This window comes from Athene noctua, chromosome 2 (assembly GCF_965140245.1).
Source record: "Athene noctua chromosome 2, bAthNoc1.hap1.1, whole genome shotgun sequence".
Classification (NCBI taxonomy): domain Eukaryota; kingdom Metazoa; phylum Chordata; class Aves; order Strigiformes; family Strigidae; genus Athene; species Athene noctua.
This window is the reverse complement of record NC_134038.1, coordinates 65,992,866-66,018,893: the sequence shown is the minus strand read 5'-3', so window position 1 is coordinate 66,018,893 and position 26,028 is coordinate 65,992,866. Positions and strand designations below refer to the sequence as shown.

General features: G+C 39.9%; 2 protein-coding genes across 2 annotated transcripts; one reads left to right on the top strand and one right to left on the bottom strand.

Annotated features, from left to right (window-relative positions):
* Positions 1 to 5,665: 5,665 nt before the first annotated feature.
* On the bottom strand, positions 5,666 to 18,669 carry ACOT13 (acyl-CoA thioesterase 13). The gene is made up of 3 exons (XM_074899329.1): positions 18,527 to 18,669; positions 8,567 to 8,751; positions 5,666 to 6,385 (listed from the first exon to the last, which is right to left on the bottom strand). The coding sequence occupies exons 1-3, from the start codon at positions 18,605 to 18,607 to the stop codon at positions 6,217 to 6,219; spliced, it is 435 nt and encodes a 144-aa protein (XP_074755430.1). The 5' UTR covers positions 18,608 to 18,669; the 3' UTR covers positions 5,666 to 6,216.
* Positions 18,664 to 25,750, top strand: TDP2 (tyrosyl-DNA phosphodiesterase 2). Its single transcript, XM_074899328.1, has 7 exons — positions 18,664 to 18,919; positions 19,001 to 19,095; positions 21,644 to 21,811; positions 23,122 to 23,213; positions 23,595 to 23,713; positions 24,081 to 24,251; positions 25,104 to 25,750. Exons 1-7 carry the CDS (start codon positions 18,704 to 18,706, stop codon positions 25,383 to 25,385), a joined length of 1,143 nt encoding a protein of 380 aa, XP_074755429.1. The 5' UTR covers positions 18,664 to 18,703; the 3' UTR covers positions 25,386 to 25,750.
* Positions 25,751 to 26,028: the final 278 nt, after the last annotated feature.

Below are 26,028 nucleotides of genomic sequence, written 5' to 3'. Positions count from 1 at the left end.
TAGCAAAATTAAGTGGACTGGCCTATTAAATCTCTTGCATCTAAATTAAGTGTCTGGTGAAGGGAAACTTGTCAGGTGCTTCCCAGATGATGAGAAGCTTAAATGTCACAGCCTGTATGTGGCTGTATAGTTAGCCTCCCTTACCTTTTCAAGCTTCAGCTGCACAAGTGTTACCAAAAATATGGCAAGATGGAGAGAACGCTTTGTACAAGCACTGCCCAAATGTAATACGCCTGTAGCTAGTTTGCAGTTGATACCATTTGTGACATCTGCCTCAAGGCATAAATTGCTTCTCAAAAGCTATTTTGTTACACTAAAATTGCTGTGTTAAGTGATGCATCAGGTACTAGAAGCTCATTGGGATTATTTAGCGTTAAAAAAAATGATTACTCAAACTAAAACTAATATTTGAGCATTGAAAGCTGTAGATCAAGGTAGTGATCTCTTGCTACAAATTGAGGTTTTGTGTAGCAAAATGTTAAGCCTATTTATTAGAAACAAAGCTGGTTGAAAGACATAATTTTTCCAGTTTGTTTTCTAGACTTCTTAAAAAAATCAAATCTCTGAAAGACCTACTAGATAGGTATTTACAAAATATGAGTGGAGGATCAGTCTTCACTACAGATAGGTGTTTTGGTCCCTGTAAATGACTACAGCTATTTGTTGATGCATTAAGGCATAATGTATTAGTTTTAAAATTACTTTGGACTTTAAAACCTGATGTAAGTGCCGTAATCTCCTGCTCCTTGTGCATACTCCCATTTCTGTTTTGCTGCTGGGAGAACACTACATTTTCTTGCACTTGTCAGTGCTGAATCATTAGGTTACTTGCACTTAATGAATGCCATCTCCTGTTAAATCTGGATCTCTGGGGATTGAACAGTGAGAATGGTCACTTAAGGGTGTTTTTTTCTCTTGTAAGTGTGAGATTGTTCTAATGGACTGTTACAGGCTTAATTTAAGATTAAGGTTCCTGCCACTAGCATGATAGTTGTTAAAAGTCAAGAATTACTAGACTACATTTATATCCACTAAAGAGATGCATGTGCTGTGAGTTTACTTAATTGCTATTTTCTTTTATTACCCTGGAAAAGCTTCTCCCATTTTCAGTTTTGCATTTACTGCAGCAGCAAATTCAGAAGCTGCATAGGCCTGCAGATTCTGGAACAGCTTTCTGGAATGTAGTAATGAGATAAAGGATTTTAATAGTGTTTTACAAAAGGGAAAAAGGGTTTAGCATGGAAGTTTCAGGCATGGTACTAATGCCTGAGTGATGTTTATTACAGAATTTCTTTTGTGGAATTTTTCACTTTAATAATCTTAACATACAAACCACTGTCCCATACTGTAAGGCCTGTTACTACTTGTCCTCTTTGCATGCTAATGATACTCAGGGACATTTCGTGTAGAGGTTTGGCCTTCATTTGCACCTGTACTACTTGATGCCATGCTGATGTTGTGTGAGCAAGGCCTTAGCTTGTAGGTGTCTTCTGTACCTGCTAGGCTACTTCCCTTTGCTGCAGGAGTCCAGCATGACTGAGCTAAAAGGTTCAGTCAGAGTGAGCCTCTGCATTGGAACCAGAAATTCCCTCACCATTTGCCTGCTGTAGTGCACAGGGGCTGGGGGCTTTGTATTGGTTTGGTGTTTAAATCTTCTTTGTTGTGATGATCTTGGAGTACAGATGAACTCTGCTGTCAGGAATACTCCTGAGGAGGAACCTGCAGGTGCTGCTTTGATATGTGCGCCGCAGCTGGGAGCACGCAAGGCTGACCGTACAGCGCTGATGCTGTGGAGGGTGCATCAGCTCTACAGGTTAACTGATGCAAGCTGAGTGATAAGCATCGTTTCCCTTCTGCATGGGTGACTGAAATGCTTTTTAGGGCTGAAGATATCTATGACCTAGTTCTGCTTGTAAAGGATTTATATATGGAAAGGTCACTTAATTTGAGCACAATTACTCTATGCTAGAGCACCCACTCTACAAGCTGCTTTTCTAGACTCTTGCAATCTATTCAAGCAGCTACTGCTTTTAAGCAAAAGACATCAAAGATCCGGAATCTTACTACAGTGGTACAGCCCCAGATAGTGTTTTGGTGAACAAAAGTGGTTGTGTTTTTTTTTTTCTGGAGGGTGGCCAATGGGTCTTGTTTGATTAGAGCTTGCAGGCAATTTATTCTGGTTTAGGCAAGAATTGTATATGCTGCAGTGTTCCACAACCATGGCAGTTTGGGACCAGGGGATCTGGTAACAGCAGTTGTTCAGTGTACAGAATCACAAAGATAACTGTCACTGTGTTGTTCCTGAACTCTTAAGTAGGAAAATAGGAATCAAAGTGCCTTTTTTTTTTTTTTCTTTGTTCCCACAGACAGTGAGGTGAAAGGTTTTGGGATTTCTTTCTACTGGGCAAATGGTTTCTGCAGATAGGGAAATCTAAAATGGTTAGTGATAAAACGCAGTTGGAAATTCTTCTGTAGTCCCTGGCAGTGGCTCAGAGCCAGTCAGTGAAGCTGAAGGGAATGGAACTGCTGTTCAGAACAGTTACTTAATAGCCTAATTCTCCCTGCCACTCCCATCCCCTTTAGGTGGTAACGCTTGCCAATTTGAGAATTGTAAACACAACTAGCTTCTGATCAAATTGGCAGAGCAACCTTGGTGAAGCAGCTCAGCCGTGAGACCCCAGTGACAGGGAGCCCAACCTGAAAGATTAACAAGAAGTCCTGATAATCTTAACACTTATTTCATCAGTGACATCCTTCCTTACCCTCTCCTCTCCCTAGTTCATCACTGACAGGTTACTTCTCCCTTAGAGCTGGAATCCTTAATGACAAAATTCTTCCTCACAGCACCCTAATCTGTGATCCGTGTTTGCCTCGGTTAGTATCTGGACTCTTGGTTTTAAACGCCAGCGGGAACGATGCTATTTTGATTCATCATTTTTTCAAGGGATGTGTAATGCATGGTTCTGTTCTGCCATGGTGCGAAGACTGAAGTGTCAGTCTGAATGCAGTCGTGCAACAGTAGTGATGCAAAACCAGCATCAAACACTTGGCTGACCAATATATTGCATGAAGTGGGAAGCTGCAGCTGCTTTCACTGATTGAGACAAATTGTTCCACAACGTGTCACATACCACTATGTGAAAAGTATGGCCCTTTGTAAGGACAGACCTCTAGACATCAAGGAGGATGGTGTAGGTGTTTGGTATACTTCAAAAACAAAATTAAAGAAAAAACCCAAAACAACAAGCAGCATGACATGGGAGGAACAGTCTCGCTTGTAGCTGTAAAATACAGAGCTTACAGGTGTCTGTCAGTTATTGGATATGTAATCTGGTATTCTGATAAGATGTGCAAGATGATCTTATCAAGTCACTATATTTGATTGCTTGCAATGGAATTATGCCTAAATCTGCAGTGATGGAACCAGGTTGACCCTACAGGAGATCGGTTTTATGCCAGGTGGAACCATGTACCATTTGTCCTTATTAGAGTAATTTTTTTCAGTTACTTCCTTTGAGACTCCGCTACAGCAAGATACACATTTTTTCAACGTGTAGGTTAGGGTGAAATCAGTAAAGAACATTTCCAAATACTAAGTCTGATGTTCAACTGTTAACTCTCAAAGTTAAGCAAGCTCAATGGTGACCATTCCTTCTAAGATCATCTCCAAGCCTAAACTGTGAAATAAATGATGAGGTCAACAATGCTGCTGCTGGTGGAGGGATAACAGACAAGGTTGTCTTAATCAGTTTAACAAACTGCTTCTAAGATAACTGGCCTGCATATTAATGGTGCCCCTCTTTCTGATTAATTAGGCAGCACTAAAATACTGTATTGAACAGTCTTACAAGGGAGAAGAGAATTCACTTACTGCTACCTCAGGAAGAGGTTTCTTCCTGTTTCCCCCTCAGCCTGTAACAGTCCTTGCCAGGCTTGAATAGTAACAGGGGGATACTGTTGTTTCCATGTTGAGGTTTGCCACTCTTAATTTACCTGGACACTTTTCAATTGTAATTATGCAGATATGAATACTAAGTGATAGCTCCCAGCGTTGATTGAGGGAAGTCATGTTAAGTTGCGTGGGACAGTTACACAAGGACAGAGTTGCCCCAGCACACAGAGCCGAGCGTTCTGAATATCTTGGCACGTATTGAATTCAGCACCTCCTTTGTTCTCACCCTCTGCCTTTTATTTCCGATAATAGCCCAATCACTCTTGTGTTCCGGTGGGGGGGTGGGGGGGTTAGAGTAGTTGGGGGAGCAGTTTTCATTCTCGCTTCTATTTCCTTGCACTCTACTACATAGGTAACCTATGGAAGAAAACTAGTGAACTTAAGGATGAGAAAAAAGGTGACTGGAGATGCCAGAACATGTTAAGGAAGATAACCAGAACGGCAATTGCTAAACCCACTAGGTGGGTCCACATGCTGTGATGGATCCTCTCTGTCTGCTCATCTTAGTAATTGTAGAGGAGCTGAAGATGTTTAAGAATCATGACAGACCTCTGGGCAGAGGAAGCTGTAAAGTGAAATATAATTTAATACAGTGAAGCATACAGTTCTGCTGAGCAAGTATTTAAAACAAAAAAGGTTGCTTCTGTAATAAGTATCTTCACAGAACTGCTTTAGCAATGCATTGTGTTTCTATAAATGGGATTGGGGGATGGTTCTGAACACGAGTGCAAATAGTGGGGAGAAAATAATTACGAATGTACTGCTGAAGAGAGGATGCTATCATTAAAAGTTCAACTAGCCACAGGCGTGTAAGCCTCAGAGGAAAAGCTTTTGTTGAGAATGTATATACCATGAACAAGTGTTCTAAACTTGCAGCAAAAATACATGCTGATAGCCTGAGCCCACTGTAGGTATTTTTTTAGAGAACTTCCATTGAAGGGTAAAGTATCAGCTATATATCACTTGTTTGAAAATAATTTTTGTTATATTGCTGATATATTAGTAAACTTGGTCAACTTCATATTGAAAATCATGGCATGCATGAACAGGTCATTTAACTCACTGGAAATTGTTTCTTTAGGTTTAGGAATGCACAAAAAAGCTCTGACTGCACATTTAATCACAAAATTCAAATCACTGAAAACAATGAGTCAACTTCCATCACAAAAAGAACTATGCATGCCCTTTACTAGTGTAGATTAACTTTCAAATCTCCCACTAGAGAAGAAAAAACAAGGTCATGGTTTATGTAAACTTGCACTGCACATGTAGCATCGATGTTTTAATTAGTGTGACAGCCTTGCCAAGGATCGTTTGTCATCAGTTTGAAGCAAGCAGTTAAACGTGTCCACAGCAGTGCATGAGGAGACAAGTCTTCAGCGGATGAATAGCAGCTTAACTCTACTGCATTCAACACAAGTTGGACAATCTACAGATTTAGCCTGATGAAAGACTCAACAAATTATTCTGATGTATCTCTAACTCTCAGCTGATGATTTTTAAACAAATGTAGGCAGTACTTCAGGTATGTAGAGGTGAAAAGCCCTGATGATGTAACTACATTTTCACATTCAGGCATTACAGGGATATAATGAAATCTCAGGTGAATTTGCGTACAAGGGTTCCACTGCACCCTCTCTCAACCACTCCATGCTGGCAAGCTTTTACTCAGTGCAAAGAGATTACAAAACTATTAAATAATCTTTAAAAAGGTAGTTTCAGAAAGCTTTATTGAACACTTTTGAATTTGTTACAGCATCAGTAAATGACATTTTGTATTAGCCTAATTTACACTTTCAAACCAGCTTCACACTATATTATGAGAATCTCTGTACTACCATCTTACAGCACAAGTACTTCAGTTTGTAAGCATATACAGTGTTGTTTGAATGTGACTGTGATGGGCTGTAAGACTGGGTTGCTTTGTAACGCGATGACACCACAGGCAAAGAAAATGGAGAACTCTTAAAACACTGTCATGCTGGTAAACCATATGGCTGATGCAAAGGCTTTTCCCTTCTGCTACTTTGACCAAAAAAAGCCAGATGCATCCCCGTGCTATCATACTCTGTTGTTCATCTCAAAATAGGCACTAATTTTAGGCCTGTAGCAATTCTAGTGGTAACTAAGAAATTTGTTATTTGTTCACTTATTATGGGACAGAGACAAATTCATTTGATATAGACTATCAAACTTACTGCAGATGTCTTATTGTATAAATGAGAAAATAATTCGATATGGAATTATAAGCCCATTTTTTTTAATTACTTGCTTGTATTACTTCCTAGATACTTTGTATGTCTACCTTGTGCAATTAACTTTCCTGTGGCCTTATCTGTTAAATCCACGGTGGCAAATGCAATACTTCTTCCTTGCTTCAAAATCTGAGCTGTAATCAGTATCTCTTCTCCAATCTTAGCAGCGGAAGTATATCTTCAATGAAGAACAAAATGAACAGGTAAGAGGCTGTACAGAACACAAATCCAATAATATTCCTGCATTTTAGATTATCATGAAGGGAATTAGCAAAAATGAGTAATAAAGACACATCTCTCTAACTGCCTGCTTAAAAATCCCCACTTCTTAAAGACTTTGAGTTCCTTTAAGTACTGCAGTGGTAATTCACTGTAAGAATTCTCTGAGAAAATGGAGGACAGAAAGAAACCCATTGGCTTGCTGCTGAGGAAAAGTCCATTTTGGAACAGAAACAATTAGGTATCAAAGACCTGAGTTAAAAGTTCAGCTCCAAGTCCTATTCCAGCCACTGCTGGCTCCCTACAGCCTTTCAAAACTAGTCTGGCAGGTTCAGCTGCAAAACGTCTCAAAGGCTCTAGAAGGTCATTTCTGTATGGAACCCAAGCGTAGGTTAACCGCTTCCCATACCCTGATCAGAGAAAAGTCATGGAAATCTGGGAGGCCTTCAAACTTCCCAGGTTTAGTTCTGTTTCCATCCATTAGATAACTGTTTTTATTTACTTGAGTAGGAGGGGTGTTCTTTTAGAACACACTCTCCAGGGAACAGGAAGAAATTCCTCCACAAAAAGCCTGGAAAGAACCAGGAGGAACATGATCCAACCATGAACTGAGTTAGGGGAACAATATTAAAATGTTAGAATTACAGAGGAGAATGTGTAATCGACAGATAAAAATCTTACTGAGATAAACTTCATTAACCAGTCTATTCTTATACATTACACCATGCCAAAAGTATTACAGTCACACCTCCAGTTGATGGAGCACAAGCCCCATTACTTGACAGGGGGCAGGGTTTCAGTCTTGTTTCATTTTTAGCGGCTGCTGTTGATCCTCTTGTGATTTAAAAAAAAAGTTTCTGTTTCTCTCTGTTCTTTCCACTACTGAAATAGCTTCCTCGTGCCAACTTTTTAAACAGCTCCTTTCCAAAAAGGAAAAAGCTGTATTATAGCAGTATTTGACATCGAGTATCACTTACTTCAGTGAAAGCAACAGCGCAGGTTAAACAAAGCTATTACTGCTTCATATAACATTTCCTAAAGGTTATGCTACTCAAATAACTTTGGATCACCTCCAAAGAGAGCACTTCCTTAACATTTTAGCCTTTATGTAATCGAGTAGGCAATTGATAGTGTAATTGATAATGTAAATAATTCAGATGTTGGCCTCTTGTTATACTGCTGTAGGGAAAAATAATAATGATAGGATAATTTCAGGTTTTAATTTCCAGTAATTTCCTAGTCATCACAGTGGTAGGATAAAGCTTAAATAGATGCTCCAGTCCTACCTGCCCAGTGGAGAAATCAGAAGGTGTTGGGGGGAAAGGAGGAAACCTGGTAAAGATACAGGTCACTCCCCACACACTTCTAAAGCTTTTTTTTTTTTTTTATGACAGTTTTGATGAGGGTTACTTTTGCAAGATTTTTATTGCTCTGTGTTAGTTATTCCAAGTAGGATTACTTTAGTTCCAATGAGTCATAACCTCTTCATTGAAAGTAATGAATCAAAGCTGACAAGCTAAAATAGCACGATCAAAGAAGGACTTTTTTTTTTTTTTTTTTTAAGACACTGCTTTAAATTTGCATTACAGGAAGAACTATTCTCAGTATAAAACTACCTTTAAATGACCTAGAGCAAAGGAAGGTTCCTCCACCGAAAAATTCTGATTCAATCTGTAATTAACCCTCTATGGGAGCATACATCAGAGCTAAACTGTTTCCTGTTTTAGTATTTTTCCTGTTTTAACATTTTATGGACTAATACTAAAAAAGGGTTTACAGAAAGCTGCCTACCCTAGATCTTGGTGTTTGAAGACATACTAACACATCTTCACAAGTGAAGACAGAAGTTGAGCCAATTTCATAAGATTAAATTTACCACATCCCAACACCCCTTTACACTCTGTGAATGGGTAGTCTCTTAAACAAATGTAACAAAACAAAAGCTTAAGAAAGCCCAACTCGAATTTTGCAACCAAATGGCAATATCCTCAAATACATTCCACCCTTTATTTACAAAAAAGTCTTCTGAAACCCAAGAAAACACCTCCTTTTAAGTTAGTACTACAGTACAGAAATGAAGTACAATATCGTGTTAGGGGAAGAAAAGTATGTTCTGATAAACATGGCAGATGATACCTACGTGATGTTCATGTCCACACTGACCCCAGGCACTGCTCTTTCTGTGTACAGCAACGCCGCTGTTGACACCACATCCACAAGCGTGGCTGTCAAACCTCCATGTAATGTGCCACCTCTGTTTGTATGCTCCTCCTCTACTTTCATTTCACAAACAACTTTTCCAGGAGTTGCGGAAAGTAGTTTCATCTGCATAATCACAGAAGGAATAAAAAGCTTACTGACAATAGTACCAACACCCGATACTGCCCTGAATCAAATTGAAAGTAAATCTTGTTTAATTCTGGACTCATGAGACAAAAGATGGAAAATAGAGTAATTCAACTATCACATTAGGTATTTCCATGAATTTTGAGCAGAAGATTGTTGCCTTAGAAAAATTTGTATTTCTAGTGCAGATAAACATTTAAACTGATAGCTTAACAAAACTTCAATACTTGCTATGCTCTCACAAATTGCTTAGAACACACCATTCTTCTTCAGTTTTCCTTCTGCTTTAATCTGTGACTTGAAAAGCCAGATTAGAGGAAACACAAAACTGCTCTGACTATCTGTGTGTACCATAGTTGTGAAGGTGTATTTGTTGGCTCACAAAATGGAAATGAGACGGACAGTAATTAATGAATTATTATACTAGAGCAATCTCAGTAAAAATCAGTGTTTTGAAATGAGCGCTGGAAATGCTAATCAGATTGACCTCCCTGAACTGAAATTCTTACTCCCGGGTAGAAGTATGCAAGGCTGTATCACATTCTGTTACAGAACCATGATTTGTGTATACTTTTATTCTTGCCCACAGATGTTAAATAGAAAATTACAGTATGTCTATGGCACCATGCTTCCCCCTGTAACCAACAGCTGGATATTTGACACCAAGAAGTTACTGCAATTCAGTATTTTAAAATCTTTTTTCAAGTTTCTTCAGTCAGTAGCACTATATTCAAAATCTGAAATACAGATGTATTGCTTTTCACCACAATGTGAAAGCAGATGCATAACTGGTCTAAGTACAGCACATATATTTACACCTACAACTAAGACTTTGAAGTACCTTTAGACTGTCTCAAGTGAAATGTGGGCATAATATTTATTATAATTCCTACTAACGTTGTAATTTTTTTTACACAGTTTTTTTTTAAGCGTACATGTTTCCATACTGTATCAGCTGAGTTGACTTAAATCTTTTTAATCTTAAAAGGAATTAAGATTGAAATGTCTCCAGTTTCACTATTCCTTATATATAATGCAGTGTAAGAGCTCAGTTTCAGCCAATGTCCCTTTCCAATAGGCCAAAGTTTATCCAAATTTTGCAAAGACGTGATACTAAGATAAATTATGATGTAGTACACAGTCCATCTATGAATGGAAAACGCTGGAATTAAACAGAGGGGAAATCACTGAGGCAGTGTCCTAATAAAGAAATAGCACCTTGATCAATGAAAATCCCAAGTCCTAAAGCAGGCACGCTGTGCTGCACTGACTGGAGGCCTATGGAGGCCTACGTTTCTGACAGAATTTCTAATGAGGACTTTACTGACACTTGACACTGGGAGCAGATGGCTTCCACTACCGTCAGGGAGTGCTCCAATCCATCAACAAGGCAAGGAAAGCATCTGGGTTTTGTCATTGCTCTGATCTGGCACTAGCTGCCTGTTCTCCTTGACGAAAATAGTTCAGTATTTGAACACTTCCAGGACTTAACACAGCTAGAGCTGCTGGTTTGTACTTCTCGCAGCCCTTCTGTGCTTGTCCTCCCACAGGTCTGTCTTCGCAGGGAACAGTATGCTGCTTCAGCTTCCAGCCACTACTGAGATGTGCTACTTCTTTGGAGAAAGGGCTTTAAAACCCACCATCATTAAGCCCTATGTAGATACCAGCCTGGAATTAAACCAGAAACCAAGTCTGATGCTGGAGCTGAGAAGTTTCTGACTAAAATCTGTCTTCTCCAGAACAGAAAAAATCTTGATCATATTTAATTATGGTAAGAAAGGCTTCAGGTATCTCCCAAAAAAACAGCAAATACTTTAAATTCAAACAAAACTCTACTTTTATTGTTATTATGATTATGTTCATAGCACCATAATTCTAGAAGGAGATTGCAGAAAAATTTTAAAAGTATTCCAGAGCAAGGCAGGAAAGCCTATCTCCCAAGGCTCACTTCCAGACAGTTACCTTTATGAGCTGAAACACTGCATTTCTCTCTACCTAGTAAGATTTTAAGGTAAAGTTATCACAGTGAAGTGGTGACTAAGAACTAATTGGACTCTTTCTAAATAAATGAGCTTCTTAAACTTAAAGCTTTATACTTTTTAAATACAAGACCAAAACTTCTTGGGGAAACAAGACAGTAAGAGTTGTTTTGCAAATAGTTACTTTCTATTAAATGTACCAGATCATGGAGCTGTCAATGAAAGCACTGATTCCAATATTACATTTGCTCCTCTACAATGCAAAACATACATATTTGGTTGGTTTTCTTAGATAAATTTAATGCATCACTGAACGTCACAGCTACACAAATAAATAGAAATTAAATGGAGCATTCTAGCACTGCGAAATTTAATGGGAACACTGAAACTGCTTCACAGGACCACCTAGTTCACAGCAGCTACAAAATTTAACACAGTAACATCGTTCCAACTTTTTTGATCATAATGTAGTATTACATTAGAGCCATACTAGTCAAATACATTTTGTTATATTAGGCCTTGTGTAGAAACTCAAGAGAGGACTGAGGTGCTTGTGCTTTCAGTCTGACTTCAAGGTGAGGTGTGAGAAGTTATAATGAGCTACTTTTTTTCATTTTTAAACCCGGAAGAGTATTTATTTCATCATTTTACAGTCCTGAAAGTTATGCTTAGTCAGAGGTACTATGAAGGGAAGAACATTAGTTACTAAATAACTCATGGAAGGTTACTGTAAAAGAAGAAAGCTCCTAGAAGGCTCTTTATTAAGATACTGTTAATAATTGATAAATAGATTTAGTCTTATAGGTTTAATTGATAGAATACAGGTGTTCAAAGAACAATACTGACAGTCCAATGCCAGTACTGCTCATTTAACCCCTGTGCAGCCCTCTCCGTGGCTGGCTTAAAACCCAGTCAAGCTGAATTAATAGAAATTAATCTCAGGTATTAAGTTTTAGACATAACAAAAGACAAGAAATAAGTGATTAAAGTAAGCCATTTATAAAGGTTAGGCATTTAAACTTAGACATAGATTAAGTATATGTTAAACACAACATCTTGAGTTTTTTCTCAGAATTCTAAAGGAGAATTATGATGAAGATTGTTTAAGAAGATAAGTAACCAAGATGACCAGAGACTACACCAATGAGCAGTGAATTCAAAAGAGGAATTGGAATGGAACAGTGAGAATTAGATGAAGCTGAAGAATATAATGGACTTTTGAAAGTGATGAAGAATTGGGGACTGAGAGATCATAGAAAAACACCAGACTTTTTGTATTGCATAATGTCATGTAATATATAGAAGGTGCTCTTTGTTAGTCCTTGCCACCCACTGAGGTGATGGCCCAACTCTGAGTTGTTAACAAAGCAAGCCTGGAGATACCCACAGCCAGGCGAAATCCTTTAACAGAATTTGGTGACCCAGATGTGACACTAGGACACAAGAGAGGAAGAGCCAGATATTCCTCTGGGCAAACCCGTTACCAACACTCGAACTGCCAGCAAAAAGAAATACCAGGTGAGTTCACCTACAAGACTTGGGCACGGGTAGTTCCAGATAGAATTACACTGGGAAACTCTTGTGTTTAAATTTGCAAAACAAGGTAAGATAAAGGAAAAGAGATGGGGTCAACATCCTGCATTGAAATGGGGACACCCCTTGCTGAAGTTTTAGAGAATTGGGGAAAGTGACCTTTGGCACAAACATTACAGAAGAGAAAACTAATAATATTGTGCTAAGAGGAATGGCTATTCCTGACGAGAAATAGAGGAGGAGGGCCAATGGATGTATGGCCTCCTAAGGGACCATTTAAACCCCCTAAGCAAAAATTCTTAAGAATAATTTTGGAAGACTATGGGTGTCAGGATACTGATTATTGGTATATCTGGTATAATTGGGCTCAACAAAGAAAGAAAAATCCTTTGATAAAAACTAGGGGAAGTTTACTTCCCTCAGGTCCTGAGGCTGAGGAAACTGAATTTCCTTCTAGTAATACTGGCATGAATCCAATGTGTTTGGATTACATCCCAAACCACAGAGCAGGTCCTGGTGCACCTGCTTTAGTCTCTGCAGTAACTACAGTTATGAGACATGAACCTTGGAAGCAAGGTGCTTTAGTAGCTTGGCAGGCAAAAACGCCTCGGTTACAAGATGATGCTGAAAAATGTGCTCAACTGTTATTGGGAATTGTCACTGATTTTATTATGAGAACTATTTCAGTCAGAGGAAAGGGAAAAGATTTTTCAAAAGGATAAAGAGATGCTCATAGAGGCCAAGGATTAAATCCCTGGCCTGAGCAAGATCCAGAAAGGAATTTAGCAACTACAGAGGGAACAAGAGCTAATGGGGCTGCTATCCAGCAACTAATAGAAGTGGTCTGACAAGCAGGTAAGAGAGAAACTAACTGGACAAAAGTTTTAGAATGTAGGCAAAAAACAGATGAACACCCAAGCGTTACTGGGGCCGATGGAAGGCTACTTTCTAAAATATAGGGGTATGACCCATGATAATTTCCAAGAACCACTAGTTGTTAGTGTTTTTGTAGATCAATCTGCTCCAGACATAAATAAATATTTTAAGAAACACATACCAGGCTGGCAAGGTGAAACATTAACCAAAATTTTAAGCATTGCTGCTTTTGTTTTTGACAGAAGAGATGAAGAAAGCAAAAGTAGCAAGAAAGGTTAAAACTTGAGAAAAAGTGAGAGCAAAAAGAGAAAGAAAGAGAAATTGGGTTGTGGGTTGCAGCATTTACTCAAACCTATAACCTGAGAAGAAGTCAAGGATTTCCCCGAGGTGAATTTAGAGGGAGAGGGGTGCAAGGCAAGAGTTGCTCCTATTTCTCAATATGCTAATTATTTAGAGTGCTTCTACTGTGGAAATTTGGGCCACATGCAGAGAGAGTGCCTGCTGAGACCCATGTCTGCACAAGGAGATCTTCACCTGTCAGACCACATTGACCTTATTCACAGTAAAAAATGATACCCATCTTCTCGGGGAACTGAAGGAACAATGGAGCCTGTTAGAATCAAGGTAGATGAGCAGGGTCAGATTTCTGCAAAGATAAACAGTATTTGTTAATTTTCTAGTGGATATGGGGACAACTTTGTCTTTACTGAATTTTTAAGTTCTCCAAATTTTGCATGAAACAGTAATAATATGGGGAGTGGTAGGGGAAGAGATAAAATGTTTATCTACCCCTTTGCCTGTAATTTTAGATAAGAAATAGGTTTGGGGAAGATTTGTGATCTCTCCCAATTCTCCTATTTCCCTTTTGGGATGAGACCTTTTGCAGGAATTTGGTATGTTTATCTCCTTGGCTCCAACAGGGATCCAACTAATTATAATGGGTTCAGAAATAATTCAACTTGGAGATCAAACACAAAATAATTTAAAAAATATACCACTTGAACTGGCTGCGGTCCCTAGAGAACTTTGAAGTATGTCAGGAGATGAAACAGGATTGTTAAAATCAGCCAAAACTATTGTGGTAAAAACAAAATGAGGGACCCCTCCTTCAATTCGACAATATCCAATTATAAATGAGGCCGTTCCCAGTATAATAGAAAAGCAAATTGTATATTTTTTAGAAAAAGGGATTTTGAAGGAATGTTGTAATCCTTATAATACTCCCATTTTATTATACCAGTTAGTAAACACAGAGTAGACAAAGATGGAGATTCTGAATATAGATTTGTCCAAGATTTACGAGCTGTAAATGAACATCACTCCACATCCTGTGGTACCAGATCCTAGTCTGATTTTAACACAGATTCCAGTCTGGGCACAGTATTTCATGGTGCTTGATCTTACAGGAGCTTTCTTTAGCATCCCAATTGCAGAAGAAAGCCAATCAATCTTTGCCTTCACTTGGCAAGGAAAGCAGTTAACTTGGACTAGGTTACCACAAGGATTGACTGGTTCTCCAACAATACTTTCTCAAATTTTGAAAAAATATTTACAAGATCTAGTTTTTCCAAATAAAGCTGTTTTAATCCAATATGTTGATGATTTATTATTGGCAAGCAAAGCCAAGAATGATTGTATCAGAGATACCAAATACTTATGTATTCAACTTGTTAAAAAGGGACACCGTGCATCTCCATCCAAATTACAATTTTGTAAACAGCAAGTGAAATATCTTGGATTTATATTAAAACCAGGAAGAAGGGAAGTGGATCCTAAGAGAGTCAAAACAATTCAAGAGATACCTAGACCGATGACTAAAAAGCAATTAGAGGATTTTTGGGACAAGCAGGGTTTTGTCACCCTTGGATCCCAGAGTTTAGTAACATAGCTAGGCCTTTGCATGAGGCTACCCAAAATGAGGAAGTGAAACCAATTACTTGGGAGTACTGAGAGAGAAAAAGTCTTTCATAGTCTAAAAGCAGCACTTTTGTCTGCCCCTGCCCTAGAACTTCCTGATTATTCAAAACCTTTTAAATTATATTGTGATGAAAACAAAGGAACTGCAAAAGGGGTGCTAGCACAGGCTTTAGGACCATATGAAAGACCTGTTGCCTGTTTTTCTTCTAAGTTAGACCCAGTGACTAAAGGAATTCCTTTTTGTATTAGAACAATAGCAGCAGCAGCTGAGATAGTAGAAAAAAACAGGACAATTGTTCTAGGGCATCCACTAACTGTCTGGGTACCCCATGAGGTAGAGATATTGTTAAAACAATATGTGGAGAAAGCTTTATCTCCTCAAAGGGCACATAGATATAATTCTGTTATTGGCTGATAATTTAAAATTGGAAAGGTGCAACACTTCAAACCCTGCTACCCTACTGCCTTTACCCTCCGATGGAGAAAAAGATAACCATAACTGTGTCCAACTATTAAGTGAAACCAGCAAACAGTGACATGAATCAAAAGATCAACCTTTAGATAACCCTGATTTGAACCTCTTGACAGATGGCTCCTCCTATTATGAAGGAGGTTGAAGATGTACTGGTTTCACAGTGACTAGGGAAACACAGGTACTGTTGGCAGGACCTTTGCCTGCACCTTTAAATGCACAGGGAGCAGAAATAACTGCCTTTATGGAAGCTACTAAATATGCAATTGGGATAAGGGTTAACATTTACACAGACTCTATATATGCTTTTGGTATCTGTCATGCAACGAGGACCTTATGAAAAGAAAGGGGTTTCTTAACGTCAGCAGGAAAGACTATTGAACAGGTCAAAGAATTATTAGAGGTGATACAGCTACCCTCTGAAATTTCTGTCATTTATATAAATGCATACACTCTGAAACAAGACATGATTTCAAAAGGAAACTCTTTAGCTGATCAGCTAAAGCAGCAGCACAACAGAATGTGTCCATCATGTCACTGTCACAACATGAGGTGACACCCGAACTCCCAGACATAAACAGGTTATATGAAGGTCTCCCCAAAGAAAAGCAATGGATCTGACTTAAAGCTCAAAGTCAAGGAGGTCAGCAGATGTTAAACAACAAACCTCTTATCTATTACTGTTCATGCGATGGCACCACGAAAAAACTCACGGGGGCCCAGAGAGCTTAGTGCTCCGGATTCAAAGACTTTAGGCTGCCCCAGGAATTTATGCAGCAGCTAAAAGAATCTGTGAAGGACGTAAACTTTATAGACAATATGCTTCTGTATGAATTAAGACTCCCAGTGGGAAAAGACCTCCAGCCACCTTTCCTTTTCAAAAACTCCAAACTGATTAGGCTGAAATGCCAAAAACAATGGGGTACTCTTACACATTAGTGATAGCCGATTAGTTAACAGGATGGGTAGAAGCTTTTCCTACTAAAAAAAAGATTCAAAGGCAGTAGTAAAAATTCTACTGAAGTAAATAATCCCGAGATACGGAGTTCCTGAAGTTATTGATTCTGATTGAAGAAGTCATCTCACAGCTGCAATTTTAATTCAAATTTATAATATTTAGGATTTTTGGTCAATTTCATATTCCACATCACCCCGAATTATCTGGCCAAGTAGAATGAATGAACAAAACTTTAAAAGAAAAATTAGTTAAGGTTTGTAAACAGACTGGCCTAAAGTGGCCTGATGATTTAAACTGAGTTTTGTGGGATATGATAAATACCCTAACACAGCCAATTGGGGTTTCCGCGCTGAAATTTTATTTAGGAGAATACTTGCTGTACCAAGTACGTATATGCCAGCAAAAAAAAAGTCTTTTGGACAAAGATGAGCAGGTCACACAAAATCTTTTATATTTGCAGAACTCTTTTTTCAAATGAGCAATCATGCTTATTGGTACCAGGGACTAACTCCCAAAATTCAGGTCCATAATATTCAACCAGGAGACAAAGTTTATATTAAGAATTTTAAAAGGAAAAACAGATGTGAATCAAAATGGGAAGGGCCTTATACTGTTTTATCAACTTCTCTTTAAGGTATCCAGGAAAGAGACTTGGATCCATCATTCTCATGCCCGTAAAGAATCCGAAGCATAATGAACTGTTGTAAAATATTATTATCTCTGTTGTAAAATACTACTTATCTCTATTTTTTCCTGGAGCGACACCTTGTGGAAAAAGTTTGCATCACGATATCGCGATGCCAATACCAATAGAATTGTTACTGTTTTAACGACAGTCATAATAGTTTGAATAATTATACTGTTTCAGTGTTGTGTTGGATAGTAAGAGTGCAATGAAAACAAAAGGAGGGAATTTGTAAAAGGAGAAAGCTCCTAGAAGGCTCTTTATTAAGATACTGTTAATAATTGATAAATAGAGTTAGTCTTACAGGTTTAATTGATAGAATACAGGTGTTCAAAGAACAACACTGACAGTCCAACGTCAGTACGGGTCATTTGCCCCATGTCAATCCGAGTTAACCGAAATTAATCTCAGGTATTAAGTTTGAGACCTAACAGAAGATAAGAAATAAGTGATTAAAGTAAGGCATTTATAAAGGTTAGGCATTTAAACTTAGATTAAGTATATGTTAAACACAACATCTTTAGTTTTTTCTCAGAATTCTAAAGGAGAATTATGATGAAGATTTTTTAAGAAAGTAAGTAACCATGATGACCGAAGACTACACCAATGAGCAGTGACTTCAAAAGAGGAATTGGAATGGAACAGTGAGAATTAGATGAAGCTGAAGAATATAATGGACTTTTGAAAGTGATGAAGAATTGGGGACTGAGAGATCATAGAAAAACACCAGACTTTTTGTATTGCATAATGTCATGTAATATATAGAAGGTGCTCTTTGTTAGTCCTTGCCACCCACTGAGGTGATGGCCCAACTCTGAGTTGTTAACAAAGCAAGCCTGGAGATACCCACAGCCAGGCGAAATCCTTTTAACAGTTATTTAGCACGATCCTCGTCTTCAGAGAGGTACTGGAAAGGAGCGCTAGTATTTAAGAGTTACCGAGCAACAACTTATGTTTTCTACTGCGTATCACCACCACTGCCGCACACCGCCGTTCGGAAATCTCGAATCCGGGGAAAACAGCGGCAGGTCCGCGCCACCGCGGTCAGGGTTCAGCGAACACACCTCGGCCGGCGCCGGCCCCGGGGCCACCGTCAGCCGGGCTGCGGCCCGCCCGAGGCGAGTGAGCTCCGCAGGACAGCGCGGCCACACCAGACCGCGGCGAAATTGTGCAGAAGGAACCGCAACTCAGCCGGGCTCGGCCTTTTATTCTGGGAGGGGAAAAACGGCTTTTAAAAGGGCGGCCCCGCCTCAGGCGAACCGCCGTCCTTCCCGTGAGGGGCTGCTGTTATGGCGGGTATGCCCACCCGAGGGTCCCGCCGCCCTCTCCCGTACCTTGCGGAGCACCCGGTCGAAGCCCTGCGACTCCACCATGTACTTTATGGCCTCTCTCAGGCTCTCCATCGTGCACCCCATGTTGCCCTGAGCGCCCCGCCGACCGCGCCCCGGAACGGCAACCCCGGCGGGTGGAGCTTCCCCACGGCTTCCGTCCGCCCCGCTGCCGGGGGAGCCATGGAGGCGGCGGAGGGGCAGCAGCGGGAAGAGAGCGACGAGGCGGCCCGGAGCCCGCAGGCGGGTGAGCCGCTGCCGGCGGAGGAGGAGGAGGGTGAGGAGGCGTTACACCTCGCCAAGCGGAGGAGGGTGCTGTGCTCCGAGTTCGCCGCCATCACCAGCAGCGACGAGGCGGTGGCGCGGAGCTTCCTGGCCGGCAACGACTGGCACTTGCAGGTACGGCCGGGGGCGGCGGCGGGGGCGCTGGGCTGTCCCGGCGGCGGCGGCTCGTCCCTGCCACCCGCCTCTGTGTTTCAGAGGGCGCTGAACGCTTATTTCGAGCCGCCGCTGGAGAAAGAGGAGGAGAAGGCGGCGGGCGGCGTGCCGGCGGCCCGCGCGGGGCCCGGGACCTGGTAGGTGACCCCGGGGCGGGAGGAGGCGGATCGGCGGGGCGAGGGGAGGGGGCGCCCCGAGCCGCCCCGGAGTCAGGCAGGTTCCCTCGGCTGGGAGAGAGCCGTCTCCGGGTGCAGCGCCTGACTCCGGCCCTGTGCTGCCCGGTGGGGAGACAGGTAGGTTCCGCGCCTCACAGGCAGGCTCCACACGGGGTCTCGGTGCTTCAGCCCCCTTCCCTCGGGCCTAGTAGATAGTGAGCCTTTCCGAGAAGGGACGCGGTCGTTCTCATTTTCTTGTCTTGTGCAGGTTTTACTGTACGCACACACACACATTTGCCTATGTGTAAACTGTGCGTGTATGTCATGTGCTAGATGAATGTGTATTTATATTTTTATTAATAAAGTTGACATGTACATGCACACCTTGTTAAATATACCTGTGGCAGTTAGGATCTAAGGTCTGTGTCTTTCTTGCAATCTCACGGCATACCTGTAGGGCATTCCACGGGTATTGAACTACCTTTGGAACTGAACTTTCACACATCCCTGCCCTTCACAGTCCTGAGGGAAGCTTTTTTCTTATAGATTTATTTATTACAGACTTGCATGATAAGTAGAAGAGCCCTTATGATCTTTATAGTTGTGAATAAGCTATATTTGATAACAGAATACCTGGGTTTGCTTGATATGTATGTATGAAAAAATACATGTCTGCTGAATATTGGTCTCTAGGTAGTCCATGGTGAGTCAGAATATATCCGTATCAGGTTGGCAGCACCTCTTTATTTTCCAGCCTCTGTCCGTCTTTGCTCTGTGGGTTCTGTCTTCAGTTGTTGTATGCAGCATGTGTTGGGAGGGAGGACTATCGGGAGGTCTCCCAGTTAGGGGAGCATCACTGCAGACCACACAGACTTTCATATTTCATCTCATAGTCCTTCAGCTTACAGTAGAAATATAAAACTGTCATCATGGAAATACTGGAGGCATATACCATGTTATTCGCTGACTTAAATTATCCTTTAGCTTCCTCTCCTTTGCTTTTCTTTTTCTGTTCAGTTTAGCTTACTTGTGCATGGTAGCAGAATCTTACATTGTGCAGCACCAAGTATAAATACAATACTAAGTTCTAAAGAATAGATTTGTTTTAGTTCATGACCTTATTTTCATGTGTGCATACAAATTCTCTGTTTAAAAACAAAACTCTAGTACCCCAACTCTTCCAAAATACAGTTTTAGTCTTAGCTATACTATTTAATGTATTTTGTTATGGACTTTCCCTTTACTCAAGGGTTTTACACTGGGTTGTATTGTGATTTAACCCTGTGGACAGTGCACCCCATGCAGCCATCTACTCACTTATCCCCAGTGGGATGGGGGAAGAGAATTGGAAGGGTAATAAAAGTGTGAAAAGTCATGGATTGAGATAGAGACATTTTAGTAAGTAGAGCAAACCAGGAGATTTGTTCACCACTTTCCATCAGCAGGCTTAGCCATCTCCAGGAAAGCAAGGCTCCATTATGTGTAGTGGCTACTTGGGAATACAAACATCGTAACTCTGAACGTATCACCTTCCTCCTCCTTTCCACCAGCTTTTGTTGCTGACAACAATGTCATATGGTATGGGATGTCCCTTTGGTCAGTTGGGGTCAGCTGTCCTGGCTGCATCCCCTCCCAGCCTCCTGCCTACCTCCAGCCCACTCGCTGTCAGGGCAGCTGGAGAATCAAGAGAAGGCCTTGATGCTGTGTAAGCACTGCTCGGCAATAGCTAACACATCCCTGTCATACCAGCGCTATTTGGGTCACAAGTCCAAAATGCAGCACCATATGAGCTGCTACGAAGAAAACTGACTCTATCCCAGCCAGAACCAGTACAACCATGTATTAGCAGGCAGAGCAGTTTTCTTTAGTAACACAGTCCCCAAACAGTTACTAGACTGAGCACTCAGACTTTTAACAGTGCTATTTAGCCTTTATCAGATCAACAGGGTAAACAAGGGTCTGTGTTTTTGAGGTGTGATTTGGGGTGAATGTTCCCAAAAAAAAAAGGACTGTTGATGTGTCACAGAGTGAGTTTGCACGTGTACCTCCCCAAGGGGTTCAGCAACTGGAAGAATCTCAGCTGTATTACAAAGACGGGTACATAAAAGCAGGTCCTGGCTGCAGTTCTTTGTATCTAATATGCTGGAAAGTGTTTGAAAAACTGATACATGCAGCCTGCCTTGAGCATGGGGAAAGAGTTGAATTACTGAAGTGCTTTGGATTACATTGGTTGCTGTCTGGTTAACTTAAATTAGAATGGTAAATGTTACCTTGTGTCTGTAAGGAGGAGGAAAAATCACTTACTTCACCTGTGTGCTAAGGCTCTGTGTGACTGAGGTCTGTATGTTTTAGTTACTGCACTTTTAAATCATGTTGAGATCAATACATGTTAACTTATTTGTGGGAAAGTTTTAGATGGCCACCTGTAAATTGTGAGGGGTCTAAAACATTTTCCGTTAGGAGTTAAGAGAGGTAATTGCAGGAAAACCAGTATTGTGCATGTTGACAAACAAGTAAACTCTCTCTTAAGTATTGACCTCACAGCAGATGCAACTACTAGCAATGCCAGTGTTAATAGTACAGACTTGAGGCAACAAGAGGATGACAGCAGCTTCTCACTGATAACCTGGAACATTGATGGGCTGGATCTAGGAAATCTAGAAGAACGAGCTAGAGGAATCTGTTCTTACCTGGCACTGTAAGTGTGGCTTCATCTTTGTATTGTCATGTACCCAGCTTTAAAGGAGAAAGCGAGCTTCTTGGTTTAGACAAATCGTTGTGCCCAGATTATCTTAATGTTAGATGCAACAATCCAATGACTTTATAAATCTTAAATAGATGAATAAAAGTTTATATACTGGTTGGAAGAGGTGTGAACCTATGCAGCATCCCAAAGGTTAGATGGCTATTTTAAAAAGCTTTTTTATAATAAGCAGTTGTGTTCAAGTTGCAGTCATATGTCAAGAGCATACTTCTATCCTGTACATGAGAGAAAACTAAAACTGCAAGCAACTTGTTTGCCTTATTCCAGTAGTATGAATAATTTCATGCTAGAGCAAACTGTTTGAAACAACAAAAAAGATTTTTCTAGTGAAATGTGAAAAGTGGCTCTCTTGCTGTTACTGGTCTATCAAAAAAGAAAATGTGCAAGGTAAGATAAAAGCAATAGATTCTGTGATTACCTTTTATAGTTCCACCAGTGGAAGCCTCCCATGAATATATTTAAACAAATTAACAATTACCTAAGTTGATTTAGAGTAGCTTATTGGTGTAAATTAAATAATTTAAACAAGTGATAATTTAAGTTCCTCTTAAAACAGCAGAAAACCCTTAACTAAATCAAATTTCACTTGATTTTGTTAATCTGGGGTGACAATATTTTTCTTCTGTAAAAAAAGGCCTTAGGTTGGTCCTTCACCTGCTTAGAGCAGGACTATTCAGCAGTTAGCAAAAATAGGGACAGCTGTAAAGTCATGTCTAAATCAGCATTTTCAGGACTGCTGCCCCACATGAACTGTTACTGATTGCACAGCTCTAAGTAACAAAAGAGCTTGTCATCAATATTGGAGACAATGAATGGCAGGTTACCTGAGGGTGTCTGTTGTAAGGGAATGAGCTGGCAGTTGGAATCTCCTAGAGAACTTAGATTTTGCAGAACATGTTCCAAAGCTGCTTTGCAGCTGCTTAAGTTGAATTCCTCATGTATGTAGTATATGAAGCCTGTGCAAATATTTGCAAGATCAAGATATAAGGAAGTCATGCATTTTATTACTATCCATAGTTCCATATCCATAATCATTGTTTCTTCCCTTTTAACAATGGTGATGTGTCTGTGTGCTACTAAATATGGAGAGAGTTTTTTCTTTTTTTAAAAAGCAGGTTCTTATAATACGTAGGAAAAGGAGCACAAGGTGCATCTGAAATCCCTGACCCTGTTCCATTTGGCCTCAGAGTGTAACCATACTGCCTTTCAGTAGTTAATTCAAAAGCTTGTCTTGCCTATTTCAGATACAGTCCAGATGTTGTGTTTTTACAAGAGGTCATCCCCCCACATCTCTGTCTTCTACAGATGAGAGCAGGCAGTTACACTATTATTCCAGGTAAGAAATAACCCTCAGTTTCTAAAGACAGAAACTGGAAAAAGTTTTGGGTTTAGTCTGTCTTCCTTGCCAAAATCTATGACCATTTGTAGGAATGAGGCAAAGGAGGCACTGAACTCGCTTTCTGTGTTTTGATACCAGGATATAGTTTGATGCAAATTATGCATGTGAAAAGCTTGCTTGCCTGGTGGTTTCCTTTGTATTTTTTGAAAGACTGATAGCAAAAGTAGCCAGAAAACTGCCAGAGATGAGTAATTTCTTAAATATTTGCCTTTAAAAAATTCTCCTAGATAATGTTAAAAAGGTCTCTTTCAGAACCTTAACTTCTTTGTGGCATGGAAGAAGATATCCTTGACCATTTCTTTTCCTGTTCCTCTTTAGGTAACATAGATGGCTATTTCACTGTCATAATGTTGAAAAAATCAAGAGTGAAGCTACTGAAACATGAGATAATACCTTTTCCAACAACCTCCATGATGAGGAACCTTTTGGTTGTGCATGTGAGTGAGTCAGTAACAGCTGTGTTTCTGCCTTCAAAACAAAAAATACCAGGAGAAGCTTAACTGGCTTTACTCTATGGCAGTCCAAAACAGCAGAAAAACTTCTCCCAACATACAAACCTAGTTGCATTTTATACTGATGAACTTAAATCTTTTATCAAAGTTACTGGCCGTAATTTGTTTTAGAGTCTCATAACCCCTGAAAACAAAACTAAAACCTGTTATCCTCCTGTAAGCCACTTTTCTTCAATGTAAAACTAATATTAACCAGAGCTCTGTCATTCAGTAATTTACTTTGTGATTAGATTTTGTCTTCAAACTTCTTATCGTGGTGTGGGTAGTAACACTGCCTTTGTTTCACACACAGGTTAGCATATCTGGTAATGAACTTTGTCTTATGACCTCTCATCTGGAGAGCACTAAAAATCACTCTAAGGAGCGTGTAAAGCAATTGCAAATGGTGTTAAACAAAATGCAGAAGGAATCTGAGTCCACCACTGTTATATTTGGAGGGGATACAAACCTCAGAGACAATGAGGTAAATAGAAATAAGCAACCTTGTTATTTTGAGTAGATACTGCAACAAAATCTTCTCAGCTTTTTCTGTTGTCTTTTGAGAAATGACCTGCTTATGCAGAACAGAGATATGCAACATTTATTCTTAAAAAGTGGAATCGTGACTAAGAGAAGCTGCAATGTTGCTATGCTAAGGCGTTGTTACAGCTGAGGTGATGTATATAAAGAGCTCCACTCACCCCCACCCCCCAATAACAAAATGCTTTATTGACAGTATTTATATCTAGAAGATGCAGGGATAGTCGAAGTTTTGACTTCAAACACATCGTTTTGAGAACGTGATCTTTACTTGCTCAACTCTCTGGTTCTCAGAGAGTTAATGCTTGTGGAATCAATGAAAGAAGAGGGTGCTCTGGAGAAATAGGTCTTGGGAGTTTAAAATTAAATCCCCATCATCAAGACATGCAAATTTAGAAGTAATTTTTGGCTGCTGATATTAAAAATGAAATCTGTGCATTATTACTAGAAAGTCAGTGTTTCATCTTTCCCTATGGCAACATTCCATTGCGGTGAACTGGAACAAGATTGTTTCAGAGAACACAGTGTTGACCCTCATGCCTCAAAGCTTCAGAGCTGAACATTTACTTGGTAACAACATATTTTGAATTTAGAAAGCGCTACAGGAATTGGTCATGCTTTAGAATATCCTGAGAAATGCCACAATTCAGAAACATCTCCAGTATCTTTGTTTTTAACAACTCATGTTTTGCAGAAAAAAAGTGATACTGTGACAACTTGGTTCTGGTTTTGAAGGTCAAAGTTGTGAATTCAGTATTTTGTGGATTTTTTTTTTTTCCCCTCCTTCTACTTCCAGGTTACTAAACTGGGTAACTTACCTAACGGCATTACCGATATCTGGGAGTTTTTAGGTAAACCTCAACACTGCCGCTATACTTGGGATACCCACTCCAATACCAACCTGGATGCAGAGTACAAGTGCAAGATGAGGTTTGATCGCATTTACTTTCGGCCTGCAGCAGACGGGGCACAGATTATTCCACGAAGTATGGACTTAATCGGATTGGAAAAACTAGACTGTGGCAGATTCCCTAGTGATCACTGGGGTCTTCTGTGTAATTTTGATGTGATATTATAAAAAAGAAAAAAGGCATTGTTAGTTTTTAGGTGATTTGTTCTTGTCTTTACAAAATTTTACCTTCTCAGTTTAAGTAGGACATATTTAAATTTTCAACCCTAACACATTCTCTGCTCTCGACTTACGCTGGAATGGCTTCATTTCAAGCCAGGGTTCCCTTTTCCTCATTGTATGCATCTGTTCTTGAATCATCTTTTTAAATATTTATTTTTAATAATGTATGCAAATACAAAAACAAATTCTAGTTTTAAAATGGGATGTAAATATAATGCATAAACATAGTCAGTGGTTTAAAAGACACTTATTTTGGCATGTATTATAATCTCCTAATAAATGCTGCTATTTTTATTTTACAAGTACCTTTATTATGCCTACTTTGTTTCTTTGGTAACCATTTCCATCATCCTTTACAACTCCTTTGTAGGGTGTTTTGTATTAGCTTCTGAAGTTTGTGTTGTACCTATATACGCCTTCAGGCAAGACAATAAAGGAGCTGGGGAAAGAATGACTAGATTCTCATGGAATAAGGGTTTCTTAAGTAAGAATTAAAGTAATATTGAACAGATTTAAGAATGATATGCCTTCTATTTGACAAGAAAAGGATAGAGACAGATTCATGGAAGTTGTTCACTTGGGGTTGTGT